This window comes from Furipterus horrens, unplaced genomic scaffold (genome assembly GCF_987537825.1).
Source record: "Furipterus horrens unplaced genomic scaffold, mFurHor1.1.pri manual_scaffold_3, whole genome shotgun sequence".
NCBI lineage: Eukaryota > Metazoa > Chordata > Mammalia > Chiroptera > Furipteridae > Furipterus > Furipterus horrens.
The window spans coordinates 159417031-159430145 of record NW_028327173.1 but is presented as its reverse complement, the minus strand read 5'-3'; the positions used below and the strand labels follow the sequence as shown (position 1 = coordinate 159430145).

The following is a 13115-nucleotide window of genomic DNA, read 5'->3' as shown; positions in this document are numbered from 1 at the left end:
TTCACAGGTGAGACAACTGATATCCAAAGAGATTAAAAAGACTGGTTAAAGACCAGGGCAATAGTCTAGCAGTAAATCTAGATTAGAAGCCAGTGTTTTGAGATTAATTCAAAATTGTATAGATAGATGTATCACAAAGATGTGTAGTAAGATCAGTGATAACTTAATGACTAAGAAATTAAGCCCTGGCTGATGTGGCTCCATTGGTTGGAGCATAGTTTGTAAACTGAAAAGGTCACAGGTTTGATTCCTGGTCAGGGCACTTGCCTAGTCAATTGCTGTTTCTCTCTTTCTCTTTCCCTCTCTCTAAAATTACTAAGTATGTCCTTGGGTGAGGATAAAAAAAAAGAAAAGAATACCATAACCTATAAAATATGTAATATATTTAAATCTGATCACTCAAATTTAAATTTAAAAATATTTTAAAGGATATTAAAGTGAAAAGTGGCATATGATTTTATTGACATAGTTAAAATGGTTTTTAAAATTTACCAGTGAATAAATAGGGAATTTTAAGTTTTTTATTATCATTGATCAGTGATCAATTAATTTAAATCTGGGAATCTGAAAGTAATTTAAAATTAGTTTTATTTTCTTAATAGCATAAAGTGGAACAATTTTTGTTACCTATAAAAAGGAGTAGAGTGGCAAGGCATCATTACAAATACTGAAGCTGCAGATTTATTGGGAATGTTGTAACAGAGTTCTTGAATGTGAGTCATGACATCCAGAGTACCTCGTTGATGAACCAAACCAGTATAGAGGGCAGGGAGCATATTTGATAAAAATAGGAAACTTAGAGCAGTTTTTTTCCATGTTTTCAGGTGATTTAGTGAATAACCTGTATGAAAATAGAATGACATGTTTAATCATAACACTGGCAGTCTTGTTTTCTTATAGCTAAGCAAGTATTCGTTGCAAATCCATTTATAATACTCATGGAAGTAGCAGTTATAGTGCTGTCATGAATAACCAAGATATAATCAGTAGGTTGCTCTGACCATTCACTATCATTGTCTATTGTCATCTAGGTCTTGACCTTTTTATAGAAACAGGAATTGAAGTATAATGGAAAGATTATGGCCAGGGAGTCCAAGAGTCCCAGATTTGAATTCTTGCTCTGGCACAAGTTGCTTTACTTTGCTGAGCATTAGTTTCCCCAGCTGCAAATGGGGTAACAGCACCTTTTTACAAGTATTAGTAAAAAGGGTATGTCGAGTGCCTGTGCTGCTACATAGTAGTTGCTAAATAAATAGGACTTTTATTCTGTTACCTCTCTCTTCTCTTTAATATCTGAAGTACTAGTAATGGATTGTGTACATTCTGGAGGAAGTATAGCAAAATGTTCTCTTAGGAAATACATCACTGGGCTCCCTGGAGATTTTCGGTGGCGTGGATCTCTTTCTGGAAGAAGAGGCTCTAAGTGTTGGATAATCTGGAGATGCTGAACAATTTTCCTTTTTGTAGTGTGGCAAAATACAAGAAGTATGGTAGAAAAACAGAAGGGTAAATGAAAAGTAAAAGTTTGTCCCCCTCCTATAGTCCTACTCTCTAGCAATAGCCACTGGAAATGAGCACATTAGGATCTGTTGAAAATAACATCAAAGAACAGGCCTTTACATTGGAAAAGAATAAGCTTATTAGTAAACTTCCTTGACATTAGATTTTATACTCTACGTATATTGTCTTCACCGAAACAGATAATAAGTTATTTTGGAATTTGGGTATCCGGGGTACAGTCTACAGTCTGTTTGAAATTTTAGCACTAACTCCCACTGGGGCTGAGGCACTTTTCCATGACCACCACCTAATTAGCTTGGCTCAATCACTAAAAAATAATTGAACATGAATCAAGTTAATTTTGAATTGTTTCCATTTAAACTATAGTTAAACATAAAGTTGGCTTAGGAAGAACTGTAAAATCATATTTGGGCAGGAAATCTTAAATGCTCAATTTTGTTCCTCTATAAATATTTTAGATAAAATTACCTATGCACTTCATTACATTCAGTAGCTGATCACACATCCATTTCACCTAGTGCTGCTTGAAATAGCTTTGATGAACCAAAGAACATTATGAAAAGTGGTGTGATAAATGTTTGAAATGGTAAAATGAGAAACATACTAAAGAGGATGAGAACTAGAATTAGCTTTATTAGAACTGAAATAGGATTCCAAGTTCTGCTATCTAATAATTTCAGCCACAGATAAAAACAGACCAGCAAATACCACCTGAAAGTGAAGTCCTTTTGACAGGCAAAAACTAAAATCTACCTAGTGAGCTCAAATTACAAAAGGTACTTTAAAACCTACTCTGGCAAGGCCCTAGAAGACAAGTTACTCAGGAGTGTTCAAATAAGTATACCATGGTCCTCTAATGTGGTTCCCCCATTAACAATTTTTTCATTCACTAAATGTTCATTTAAAGCATTATCAAACTATGGCATTAGGGATAGAATAGTATGGGTGACTGAGAAAATGGAATACACACAGTGGTGAATGTTGTAAAAAAAGGTATTCTGCATAATGTGCTTGTATTCCTAGTTTCAATATTGAAGGTCTTTTAAATTAGGTATCGCTTATGTTATCCTTACATTGATTTTCCCTTTCTTAAGCTAGCTCACTTTAGAATGATGGATTCTTTCAGTGAGAAATGAATCTCCATATTTAGAGAAATAATATAAAGAAAATTTTGGGACGAGAAGGAACACTTAAATAGTCTTGAATTTGACTGAGGGTTTTCAAACCATCTAACATTGAAAAGTTTCCCAAGGGGGTTTCAGAAAATGGAGTTGCCAAAGGGAGAGTTGGAAAGATAGCAACTTGAGTGCGAGACTGAGTTACAAGAGAAGCCCAGAATCCATGGTTTTCTTACAGGGAAGCAATGTGGCCTCTTTAATACTTAAAAGAGGTAATTAATAAGGTCCTAATAGCTATCATCCAATAAGTCTACTTAATTGTACATACAAATAAGGAGATGCAGCTTTCACTAAAAGGATACACCCTAACATGAGCTAGCTTCACAAAATCATAGTCACCGCTAGGTAATGTAAGCATTACCTAACTTGAAATAAAATATAAGACCCGGCTCCCTATTACTGCATGTTTTCTTTCTGTCCTTAAAGAAGTCTTTCAAACTTCATGTAATTTCCTTGAGAACAAGGATATAGTATGAACCCTGGTGACTTATCTGTCAGAATACAGACCCCTTCATTTCATATAGTTGCTAACGCAATGCTAAATAACATCCCAGAATATTTAATTTTCTCCTTAAGTGCCTACAAAAAGATATTTAAAAATGGGTATATAGAAAATTTCTGGGAAAATTAATAAAAAAATGATAATTATCTATGGGGAATGGGGCTACATGATTCGAGGATGACACTGATGGTTTATTATTTTGTACAAATATTTTTATAAAACACACTGGGTTCTTATCAAATTGCTCTCATCGGACTACTGTTTAAAAAGTGTTCTAAATCCTTTATGTTCCAGTTGACTGCTCTCTGGGATAAAATCTAAAAATGAGTATATAAGGTGCTTCATGAGTTGGTTCTTCTTTTACTGAGCTGTATTTCCTAATCGTCACATATGATTTATCTTTATATACACAATCACATTTTACGTTTTGGATACTTAGTGTTAATCTGTATTCTTCAGCAGTGACTGATTAGTTCCTTCTTACCCAGGTAAGGTTCATTGTAATGATGAGGATGGGAAAGCTAGGGGCTGTATATTACTTATGCCATCACACACTGATGGGTAGCAAGCATGCATCCTGGTTTTCACAAGGATTATTAGAAAACTCAGTGTTAAGAAAAAACATCTACCAATTTGAGATATTTCAAAATTAATGTTTTTATTTTTAAATACCTTTTAGGAAAACTAAGTTTTACATGATAAAAACAGGGTAGTTTAATTCTGGAAAGGGATATGAGACTGGGCCTGGGGAAGAGACTCATTGAACTATTACGAACCATATTAGCATTTTATTTAGAGGTAAGTTAACAAAATAACCACCTAAAAGAGCGTGACTGCCTCTGGGGAGGGGGTTGGGGAGAGGGCAGTGGAAGCATGATTTTTAAAACAAAATCCTTAGTTATGGCTATGTACCTATGTATTCTGATTAAAAGATTGACATATGGAAAAACGAAGTGGCCTAATCAGAGACAAGCAAGTCTGCACTGGCTACTCTGGTAAAAACATTAAACAGACACTCAACCCAGAATGGATAGCACGTGCTGGAAACATACCAGCACAAGTGACAGGTTCAGTCTAAGAATTTCAGTGTTATTAGACCAATGGACCTTCATTTTACAGATAAGGAAACTGAGGCACAGGATTATAAAGTTCACTAAGGATCAGAGCCAGTGACAGAGGTATGTTTTTCTAGAGTTAAGTCCTGTTTTTGGATAGAAAAGTTACTGCAGACTGAAAAAAATGGGCTGTTATTCCACTACCTGTGTCCATTCCCTACCTGAGCCTGGACTTCATTCCTCATCTCTTGAATCTGCCCTGGCTTTGGGACTGGGGTGGAAATGACAGTGTGTCAGTTCAGTTCCACGCTTGGGCCTCAAAGGGCTTTCTACATGTCTGTTCCTTCTCTTGGAACCCTGCCTACACCACGTGAACAAGCCCTAGCTAGCCTGCTCCAGAGTGAGAGCACACAGAAGAGCTAAGCTATCTTGGCTCATAGCCAGCTGAACCCCATAGGTAAGAGCCCAGCGTAGGTCTATAGGGCTTTGTGTACCCCATCTGCAGCTGATAACATTTGAGTGAACTCAGTGGAGATGGGAAGAACTAACCCAGCTGAACTATAGACTTGGAAATAAAAATAAATGGAGTTTTAAGTCACTAAATTTTGAGGTGGCTTGTTACACAGCAATTGCCAATAGAGGGGTCATGTTTATAGAAAATCAGGTTCAAATAGGTCACACAAGAATAGAATAAAACTGACATTTGAAATACAACATAACTCAAGGTTTCAGGTGGTTAGAAAAGACTCAAACTGGGCTACTGGAAACATCAAGAACTCCAAAGAGAACTGTTGTTTGATGTCCTTCCTAAACACCCAAAGATTTCTGTCTAGGTGAACTCACTGCTTAATTGATCCTATTTTTGGAACCTGTTGGCATTAAGGGGTTCTGGCTCTTAATGGCAGTATAAATGTCCTAAGAATCAATCTTTTGGTCATTCAAGAACCTTGGGTATGTGTCTGCAGGAAAAAAATCACATCCTGTGAGGTCAGGGGTTTTGATGGGTCTTAATCCTTCAGGTAGCCTTCTGAGTGGACACTGGATGTAAGAAAGATCGATTCGTGTCCATTATGAGAGGATCTCTCAGCCCTCACCAGCATTTTATCTAAGTCTTTGAGATTTGGAACAGAGATGACCGGGATCCTAACACTTAAGGATGTAACTTTTTGGACTGGGTATGAGGTTCAGAAAACTCAGTCTTTCCCTGAAACACTTTGTAAAGGTATATACAAGTGAAATTCTGGAAAAACCCAAATTATAAAAGTGAAATCTATAAACAACTTCCTGAATTAAACAACACACATACATTTGTCTTCCAATAGTCTGGAAATGCTCAACAGGGCAGAAACCAAACGACTTAATTATAACTCAAATCAAATTTGTAAAAAAGGATAGTGACTAATAAACATATGCTGTGGTGAGCCCACTATTAAGACTTGCCAAATAGTTGTTAGGTACCTATATTTTTATATGTACCTGCACTGTATATAAAGTAAGACCATAAAGGAATGGCATACATTAATTTTGGTTTCAGTACTTCAAATGTATAGAGTGTATGTTTATATGTAAATGAAAAGAGTACATCTGAGATCTGTAAGCAATGTATACATGGTCAAAGAAGGCTGCTTAACTCTGGTTCTTTGGGGTTCTTTTTGTAAGTAAAAAAGGTTGATACCATTAACTCCCTAGCTTTGCCCTGTCTCTAGTCCCAGTTGATGACTCATTTTTTTCCCTTCTCAATGCAATGATTTTTTAGTGATTAATATTTGAAGGAAATCAATAGTCATTTATTTTGAATTAAAGTTGAAGTTAAAGTTTCAATTAATAATTTTTCCAAAACAACCAATGTAAAAATTCCAGAGCTGAGTGATATCAAACTTTAGAAGTCACATATAAAAAAATATTGCCAAGACCTACTGATAAAAAAATAAAGGGCTGAAAAAGAAAATCAGCTGTGAATCACTTTAAAAATTGCATATACATTAGAGTGAGTCTTAAAGCATTAGAAACTAGTTTCAACAGCATAAATATATTTTCATCTATGGAAAAAAGAACTTACTAGTTTAATCACAAAGTAGCTACTCTAAAATAGGCTTATTATTCCATCCTTTTTAGTGAGAGATTTCTAATAGCCAGAAACACCACCAGAAGGTGCTTTAGATATTGGATCCTTATGATTTTATCTTACTTTATAGGACAGCAAAAAAGGTTAGGCTGCAGAAAGAAAATACTGCAGTGATACAATTATTTTGTAATTAGAAGCAGTTCTCTTTTAGCCTAGTTGAAAATAAGTATTTTATAGCTTAATGAGCTTTAATGGGAGCTTCTTGTCTTACCTACTTCTTTATAAATAATTTGTTAAAAATACTTACCACAGAATACCATACAAAATGGTAAAACTGGATAGATAAACCTGAATTCTTTGTGGCTCAACATGCTATAATAGAAAAAATATTAAAACATTTTCTCATATTACATGATACTTTAATAAATTAATGCATTTAGAATGAAACATAATTAACATGACCTGTTCTTCTAAGTACTGAGATTGAATTTCATGCGTCAGGAATCAGTGTCATATTTTTTAAATTCTAAGGTGGTGGTGTTAAAAGTAATCCTAACATTTGATGTAAATATCTAAGGTGCAGTGACATTCTAAAAAAAGATTCCAGTACCAATTCAAGTAAGTCATATTAGTCAAATTTAGAAGATGCATAATTTTCATTTAAAAATATTGTTTCCTTCAATACTTAAAATTTTGATAGTTTCTCTTTAAGAGCAAATGAAATTGTTCAACTTCTTAAAAATTGAATGCATTCCTTGTTAAGTACACTATACCTATCAGAAGTATTCATTTTATTTGAGCACCAGTGTAATTACTACATTTTCTGTCTGCTAAATCATCCCAAGTAACAAATCATAATATTTCATACATTTTCAAAAGGTAACTGTCTACTTTTTGAAGAATTTAATTTCTTGGTGACATTATCAAAATTAACTTTTCGAATAAATAAAATCTTACCTGTAAACCAGAAGAGTCCACAGTACAGTCACCAGAAGTATCCGGTACCTCTTTGGGGCTAGAAAGCAGCCATGAATAAAGAAGGGTAGATGAGTGCCCAGAACCACTGGAAATCCTTGACTGAAGTACCAGTGCCATGGGTGAGAACCATAAAATGTTCCCAAATTCTGCAGCACGTTAAATTTCAAAAAATTATACTGAACCAGAGTCCACTGGCATAGTGAAGGAAAGAGAAACAGAAATGTGTTAGTGCCAAGTATGAATCTTTGGCATTAGGGAATTTGGCAGAATCTTGACATTAAATCAGGAATGAAGACTAAAAAACAAATAGTAGTTTACACTAACAATTTGGAGTAATGACCATATGAAATCATTTATGTTTTAAGTATTAATGTGTCCTTCATTAGTTTGTAAAACACTAGTTTTGTGAGATTGAAGAAAATGAATCAACGTTTAAATTTTGACAAAGTTAAGTTTTACATAAAACTAGAGCTAAAGCCCTGGCTGATGTGGCTCAGTGGATTTGCCACCTGCCTATGAACCAAAAGGTCACTGGTTTAATTGCCAGCCAGGCACATGCTACTCATGCACATGTGAGAGGCAACCAACTGATGTTTCGCTCCCTCCCTCACTCACTCCCTCTCTCTCAAAATAAAAAATAAAATCTTTCAAAACAATTAGAGCTAAAACACATAAAAATGATTTTTATGAGAGTGTATGTGGGGTGCCCACATTAAAATTTTTAATTCTAGTACCTTATATCACACATTAACCCTTTGAGTGCCATGTGCAATTGCTAAAATTCGTGTGAGAAATGCCAGGCTATTTTGCTGAGAAATGCAGATTTATGAAAAATGTCTAAAAACATTATTATTCATCATAATTTGCTGAAAATTTCACGACATATAGAAAAATTCACTCTTCTTTTGTAAGCAGTGTTCTTGGATGCAATTTAGCAAAAAAATTATTGCATTAAAATTATTTTATTATAACTATTTTAGAAAATCCTTCAATATGGCTTTTGAAGTATAATATATGGCATAATATAAAACCTATGATTATAATTTGAAAAAACACATAGTAACATGGATAACAAGAAGTATGCCAAATATCGCATAAAGTTTTGAAAAAAAAATCGTGCAAAAAAAAACCACGAACGGCATTCACTCTAGAGACATATATCAACAGATTATCAACAGTGAAAAAGTTTATAAACAAAATGCTAACGCTGTACTATACTGTGAAGCAATAAAAATGTCCATTAGCAAAAGCTTCTTTATCATGGACACTGCATAGAGTTTTGACTATTATTGTAAAGATAAATGAAATTTAAAGGAACGCTTAAAATGTAGGTAAAAATTATAACAATATGTTAATATTTGAATAAGCGTAAAAATTCAAAATTTGGATCAACATGAGAAAGATATTAATATATAACCTGAGGTACAAAAAAAGAACAAAACAAAATACGAATTATTCCATTGTTATTTACATTTATAGCCATCAAAAAGAGTCGCTGGGAGTGATGCTGGCACTTCTGGGAAAATTTGTCAGCATTGCTCACAGCGACATTGGCACTCAAAAGTGTTAACCTAGTAAGATAAAGCTTGGAAACATTGCAATTGGAAGTATGACACAAAGCAGATAATAATCAAAAGCAATAACAACAGCTAATGTTAACTGCTCACTTATGCCAGGCACCACTGTAAGCATTACATGTGCATCATGTCATTTAACCCTCTAACACTGTGAGACCCAGATAGAGAAACAGGCAAGAAAGGTACGTAACATGTCCAACATCACACAGCTAGTAACGAGGGCACTAAGCTTCGGACTTCGGCAGTATGATTCCAGAGCCCATAAGTGACTTAAAAACAACCAACAGTCATGAGATTAAAATGGCAAGCCAAATGCTTGAAGAGTAGAGTATTATGGTTAATTTGAATTCTGAAGGATTACCTTGAGATCAACTAAAGTCATTTTAAAAAATCTAACCTTTACTGCTTACAAACCTGACAAAAATGCCTTACAAAATGGCCTCTTGAACTTCAATTAGAAATACAAAATTCTGTATAGGAAGTGCAACAAATTGAACCAAAGGCATATGCTAGGAGTTTTTAAAAAATAACTTGCCTATGTTCCCAAATGTTTGACTTAAAACAGATTGAGCTTTTATTGTAATAAATGGCTACATTGTAAATAGTTTAATATATTATACCCACCTGACCAAAAAACATACGATCAATTATCAGAGACCAACTCAAAGCGACAAATCTGAAAGTGAAAAACAAAAGAATGATTAACATTCTGAACTTCCAGAAAATCCAATATTGGCATGTGGATGTGCAAGGGCCTTATATCAAAGCCATTTTTAAAAAAGAAACCACTTAAAAAATGCTTTTGTTTCATATTCTGAACATGGATTTACACATCTTGGAAGACCTTTCATTACATAAGCTGCATTTAAGCAAATTTTTAAAAGTAATAAACACTGCATTATATAATGCTGCATAACAAATTACCCCAAAACCTGTCAACTTAAAAACATCATCTCACAGTTTCTCGAGTCAAGAATCCAGCCAGACACAGCTTAGCTTGGGGTCTCTGGCTCTAGGTTTCTCACGAATAGTCAAGAAGTTGGCTGGGCTTGTCAAGCTGGAGGTGCAGGTAAACACAACACACACACCACAACACAGCTACAGCAAAAATTACAACAGCAAAACCAGTTATCACCCAGAATTGTCAGAAAATTGAGCTCTATGGAAGTCTGACAATCAAGGATTTAAAGAAACCAGTCATCCACATGTGTAGGAGGGGTGGAGGCGTGAAGGTGCAGAGATATGAGGATGTGCGAAGAGGCGCAAAGAACTGTAGGGATACCTCTGGAATGAGGGATCTGAGCTCCAGACCATACCACCCAGCCCAGGGTTCCAGTGCAAGGAAGATAAGTCCCTATAACTTCTGGCTATAAAAAGCACTGGGGGTTGGGGCAGCAGAAGAAATGGCAGGATTCTCAAGAGACTCTTAAAAGGCCTGCAACAGACTTAGGACTCATGCAGACTCACCTACTCTGGGATTCAGCACCAGGGCAACAGCTGGAAGGGCACCAGTAACATATGGGGAGAAATTGAAGTGACTAGCAACAGGGCAAGTGCTGGGAGACAGCTTCCTCTTTGGAAAAACTCCAGAGGCCAGGCAGCAGCATTTTTCCCTCTCCAAGTCCTCACACACATAGAGCCACAAAGAGGTGACACAGGTTGTCCCACCTTGGCGATTACCTACGGCTCTGCCACATACAACTTAATGGGTGCGCTTTTCTTTAATAGGCCATGCTACTAAAGGAGTCAAAGTAGCTCTACCTAATACGGAAACAGAGAGGGAGGCTGCCAAAATGAGGAGACAAAGAAGTATGGCCCAAATGAAAGAACAGCACAAAACTCCAGATTAAAAATCTGTCAGATGCAGAGTTCAAGACACTGGTTACCAGGATGCTCCAGGAAGTCAGTGGGTACTTCAACAGCATAAAAGACCCACGCAGAAATTGAGGTTGCATTAAGTGAAATAAAGAAAAATCTACAAGGAACCAACAGTGGAGTGGATGAAGCTGAGAATCAAATCAATGATTTGGATCACAAGGAAGAAAAAAAGAATTCAATCAGAACAGCAAGAATAAGGAATTCAAAAAAAATAGGCCATGGAGCCCCTGGGACAACTTTAAACATACCAACACCTGAATCATAGGGGTGCCAGAAGAAGAGGAAGAACAAGAAACTGAAAACGTAAAAAAATAATGAAAGAAAACTTCCCTAAGTTGGCGAAGGAAATAGACATATAAGGCCAGGAAGCACAGGGAGTTCCAAACAAGATGGACCCAAAGAGGACCGCACCAAGACACATCATACTTAAAATGCCAAAGGTTAAAGATAGAGAATCTAAAAAGCAGCAAAAGAAAAGCATATAGTTACCTACAAAGGAGTTCCCATAAGATTGTCAGCTGATTTCTCAAAAGAAACTTTGAAGGATAGAAGGGACTAGGCTAGAAGTATTCAAAGTGATGAAAAGCAAGGACCTACAACCAAGATTACTCTATCCAGCAAAGCTATCATTTAGAATGGAAGGGCAGATAAAGTGCTTTGCAGACAAGGTAAAACAAGGAATTCACCATCAAGAAGCCATTATTATATGAAATGCTAAAGGGAATTATATAAAGAAAAAGAAGATCAAAACTATTAACATTAAAATGGCAATAAATTCATAACTATCAATAATTGAATCTAAATAACAAACTAACCAAACAATTAGAACAGGAACAGAATTATAGATATGGAGATAATTTGGAGGATTATCCGTTGGGATGGGGAAGGGGGAGAATGAAGGAAAAGGTACAGGTATTAAGTACAAATTGGTAGGTACAGAATAGGCAGGTGGATGTTAAGAATAGTATAGGAAATGGAGAAGCCAAAGAATTTACATGCATGACTCATGGACATGAACTAAGGGAGGGGGATTGTCAGAGGGAATGGGATACAGTGTGGAGGGGGCAAAGAGGGAAATATTGGGACAACTTTAATAGCATAATCAATAAAATATATATTTTTTAAAAAGATGTAGGTTGGAGCTATAGGTTCATCTATAGGCTTGTTGGAGGGTAATGGGGAGATTTGCTTCCAAGCCCACTCACAGGGTTGTTGGCAGAGCTCAGGCTCCCGCATGTGACCCTCTCTCCTTAAAACTGCCTCAAGACATGGCATGTGACTTCCCCTAGCATAAGCCAGATGGCAGAGAGTGAGATAGGCACCCTAGATGGAAGCCACAGTCCTTATAAACCAATTGTGGAAATGACATTTGTTCTGCCATTTCTGTCTGTTAAAATTAATTCATAATGTCTACTCCATGCTCAAGGTTAGGGTATTAAACAAGAGCATGAATATTAAGAGGATGGGATTAGTGGAGGGCATCTTGAGGCTGCCTACCACACACATACACAGAGAAGAGTACACTATGAGTGTATGGCTTTATGAATCATCACTACATGAACACAATTGTGTAACTGTCATCCAAATCAGGATACAGACCATCAGTAGCACTTCAAAAGGCCCCTTCATCTCTCCAACCGCTCTCCACTTTTCCCAAAGGGGACCACTATCCTGACTTCTGATAGCATAGATGTTTTACCTTTTATGAATTTTACAAAAATGGAATCATACTATATGTACTCCTGTCCAGTTTCCTACAATCAATAAATGTGAGATTTAACCATGTTTTTCTGCACATTGTAGTAGTACATTAATTTATAATACTGTACAGTATTACACTGAATTAATATGCCACAATGTATTCTGTTGATGGACACTGTGCTTCCCTTTTTTAAGTGCTATGAACATCCTTTGACTCATCTTTTGGTTCCCATATATTACTAGGCCCTAGGGTATAGGCACAGTCAGCTTTAGTTAATACTTAGTTTTCCAAAGTGTTGTATCAATTTATGTTTTCACAGAAATACATAATGCTTTTATAGCCTTTTCAGCCATTTGGGTAGATTCTTAGAAGCATGTCATGGTGATTTTATTTACATTTTCTTGATGACTAATGAGATTAGTCCTTTTATACTTTCTGGCTATTGAAATATCTTTTGAAGTGCCTGTTCAGATCTGTCTTTTCATCAATTTTCTACTAAGTTATTTTTTTTCTTACAGATTTTTACAAGTTCTTTATATAATTTTTGTTTTTTTATATCACAATTTATATATTTTTGGTTTTCTTTTGTATTGCAAATACCTTCTAATCTGTGGCTTGCTTTAATTTTTTACTCTTAATGGTGGATCTTATGAAAAAAG

The 13115-nt window shown here is 35.6% G+C and overlaps 1 protein-coding gene across 1 annotated transcript in view; it reads right to left on the bottom strand.

Moving 5' to 3' along the window:
- Positions 1 to 13115, bottom strand: part of PIGB (phosphatidylinositol glycan anchor biosynthesis class B) — a 31882-nt gene that overhangs the window by 2052 nt on the left and 16715 nt on the right. Inside the window, 4 exon segments of the mRNA XM_090270643.1 lie at positions 628 to 841; positions 6629 to 6693; positions 7279 to 7490; positions 9501 to 9552. Coding sequence (XP_090126769.1) covers positions 628 to 841; positions 6629 to 6693; positions 7279 to 7490; positions 9501 to 9552 — 543 coding nt within the window.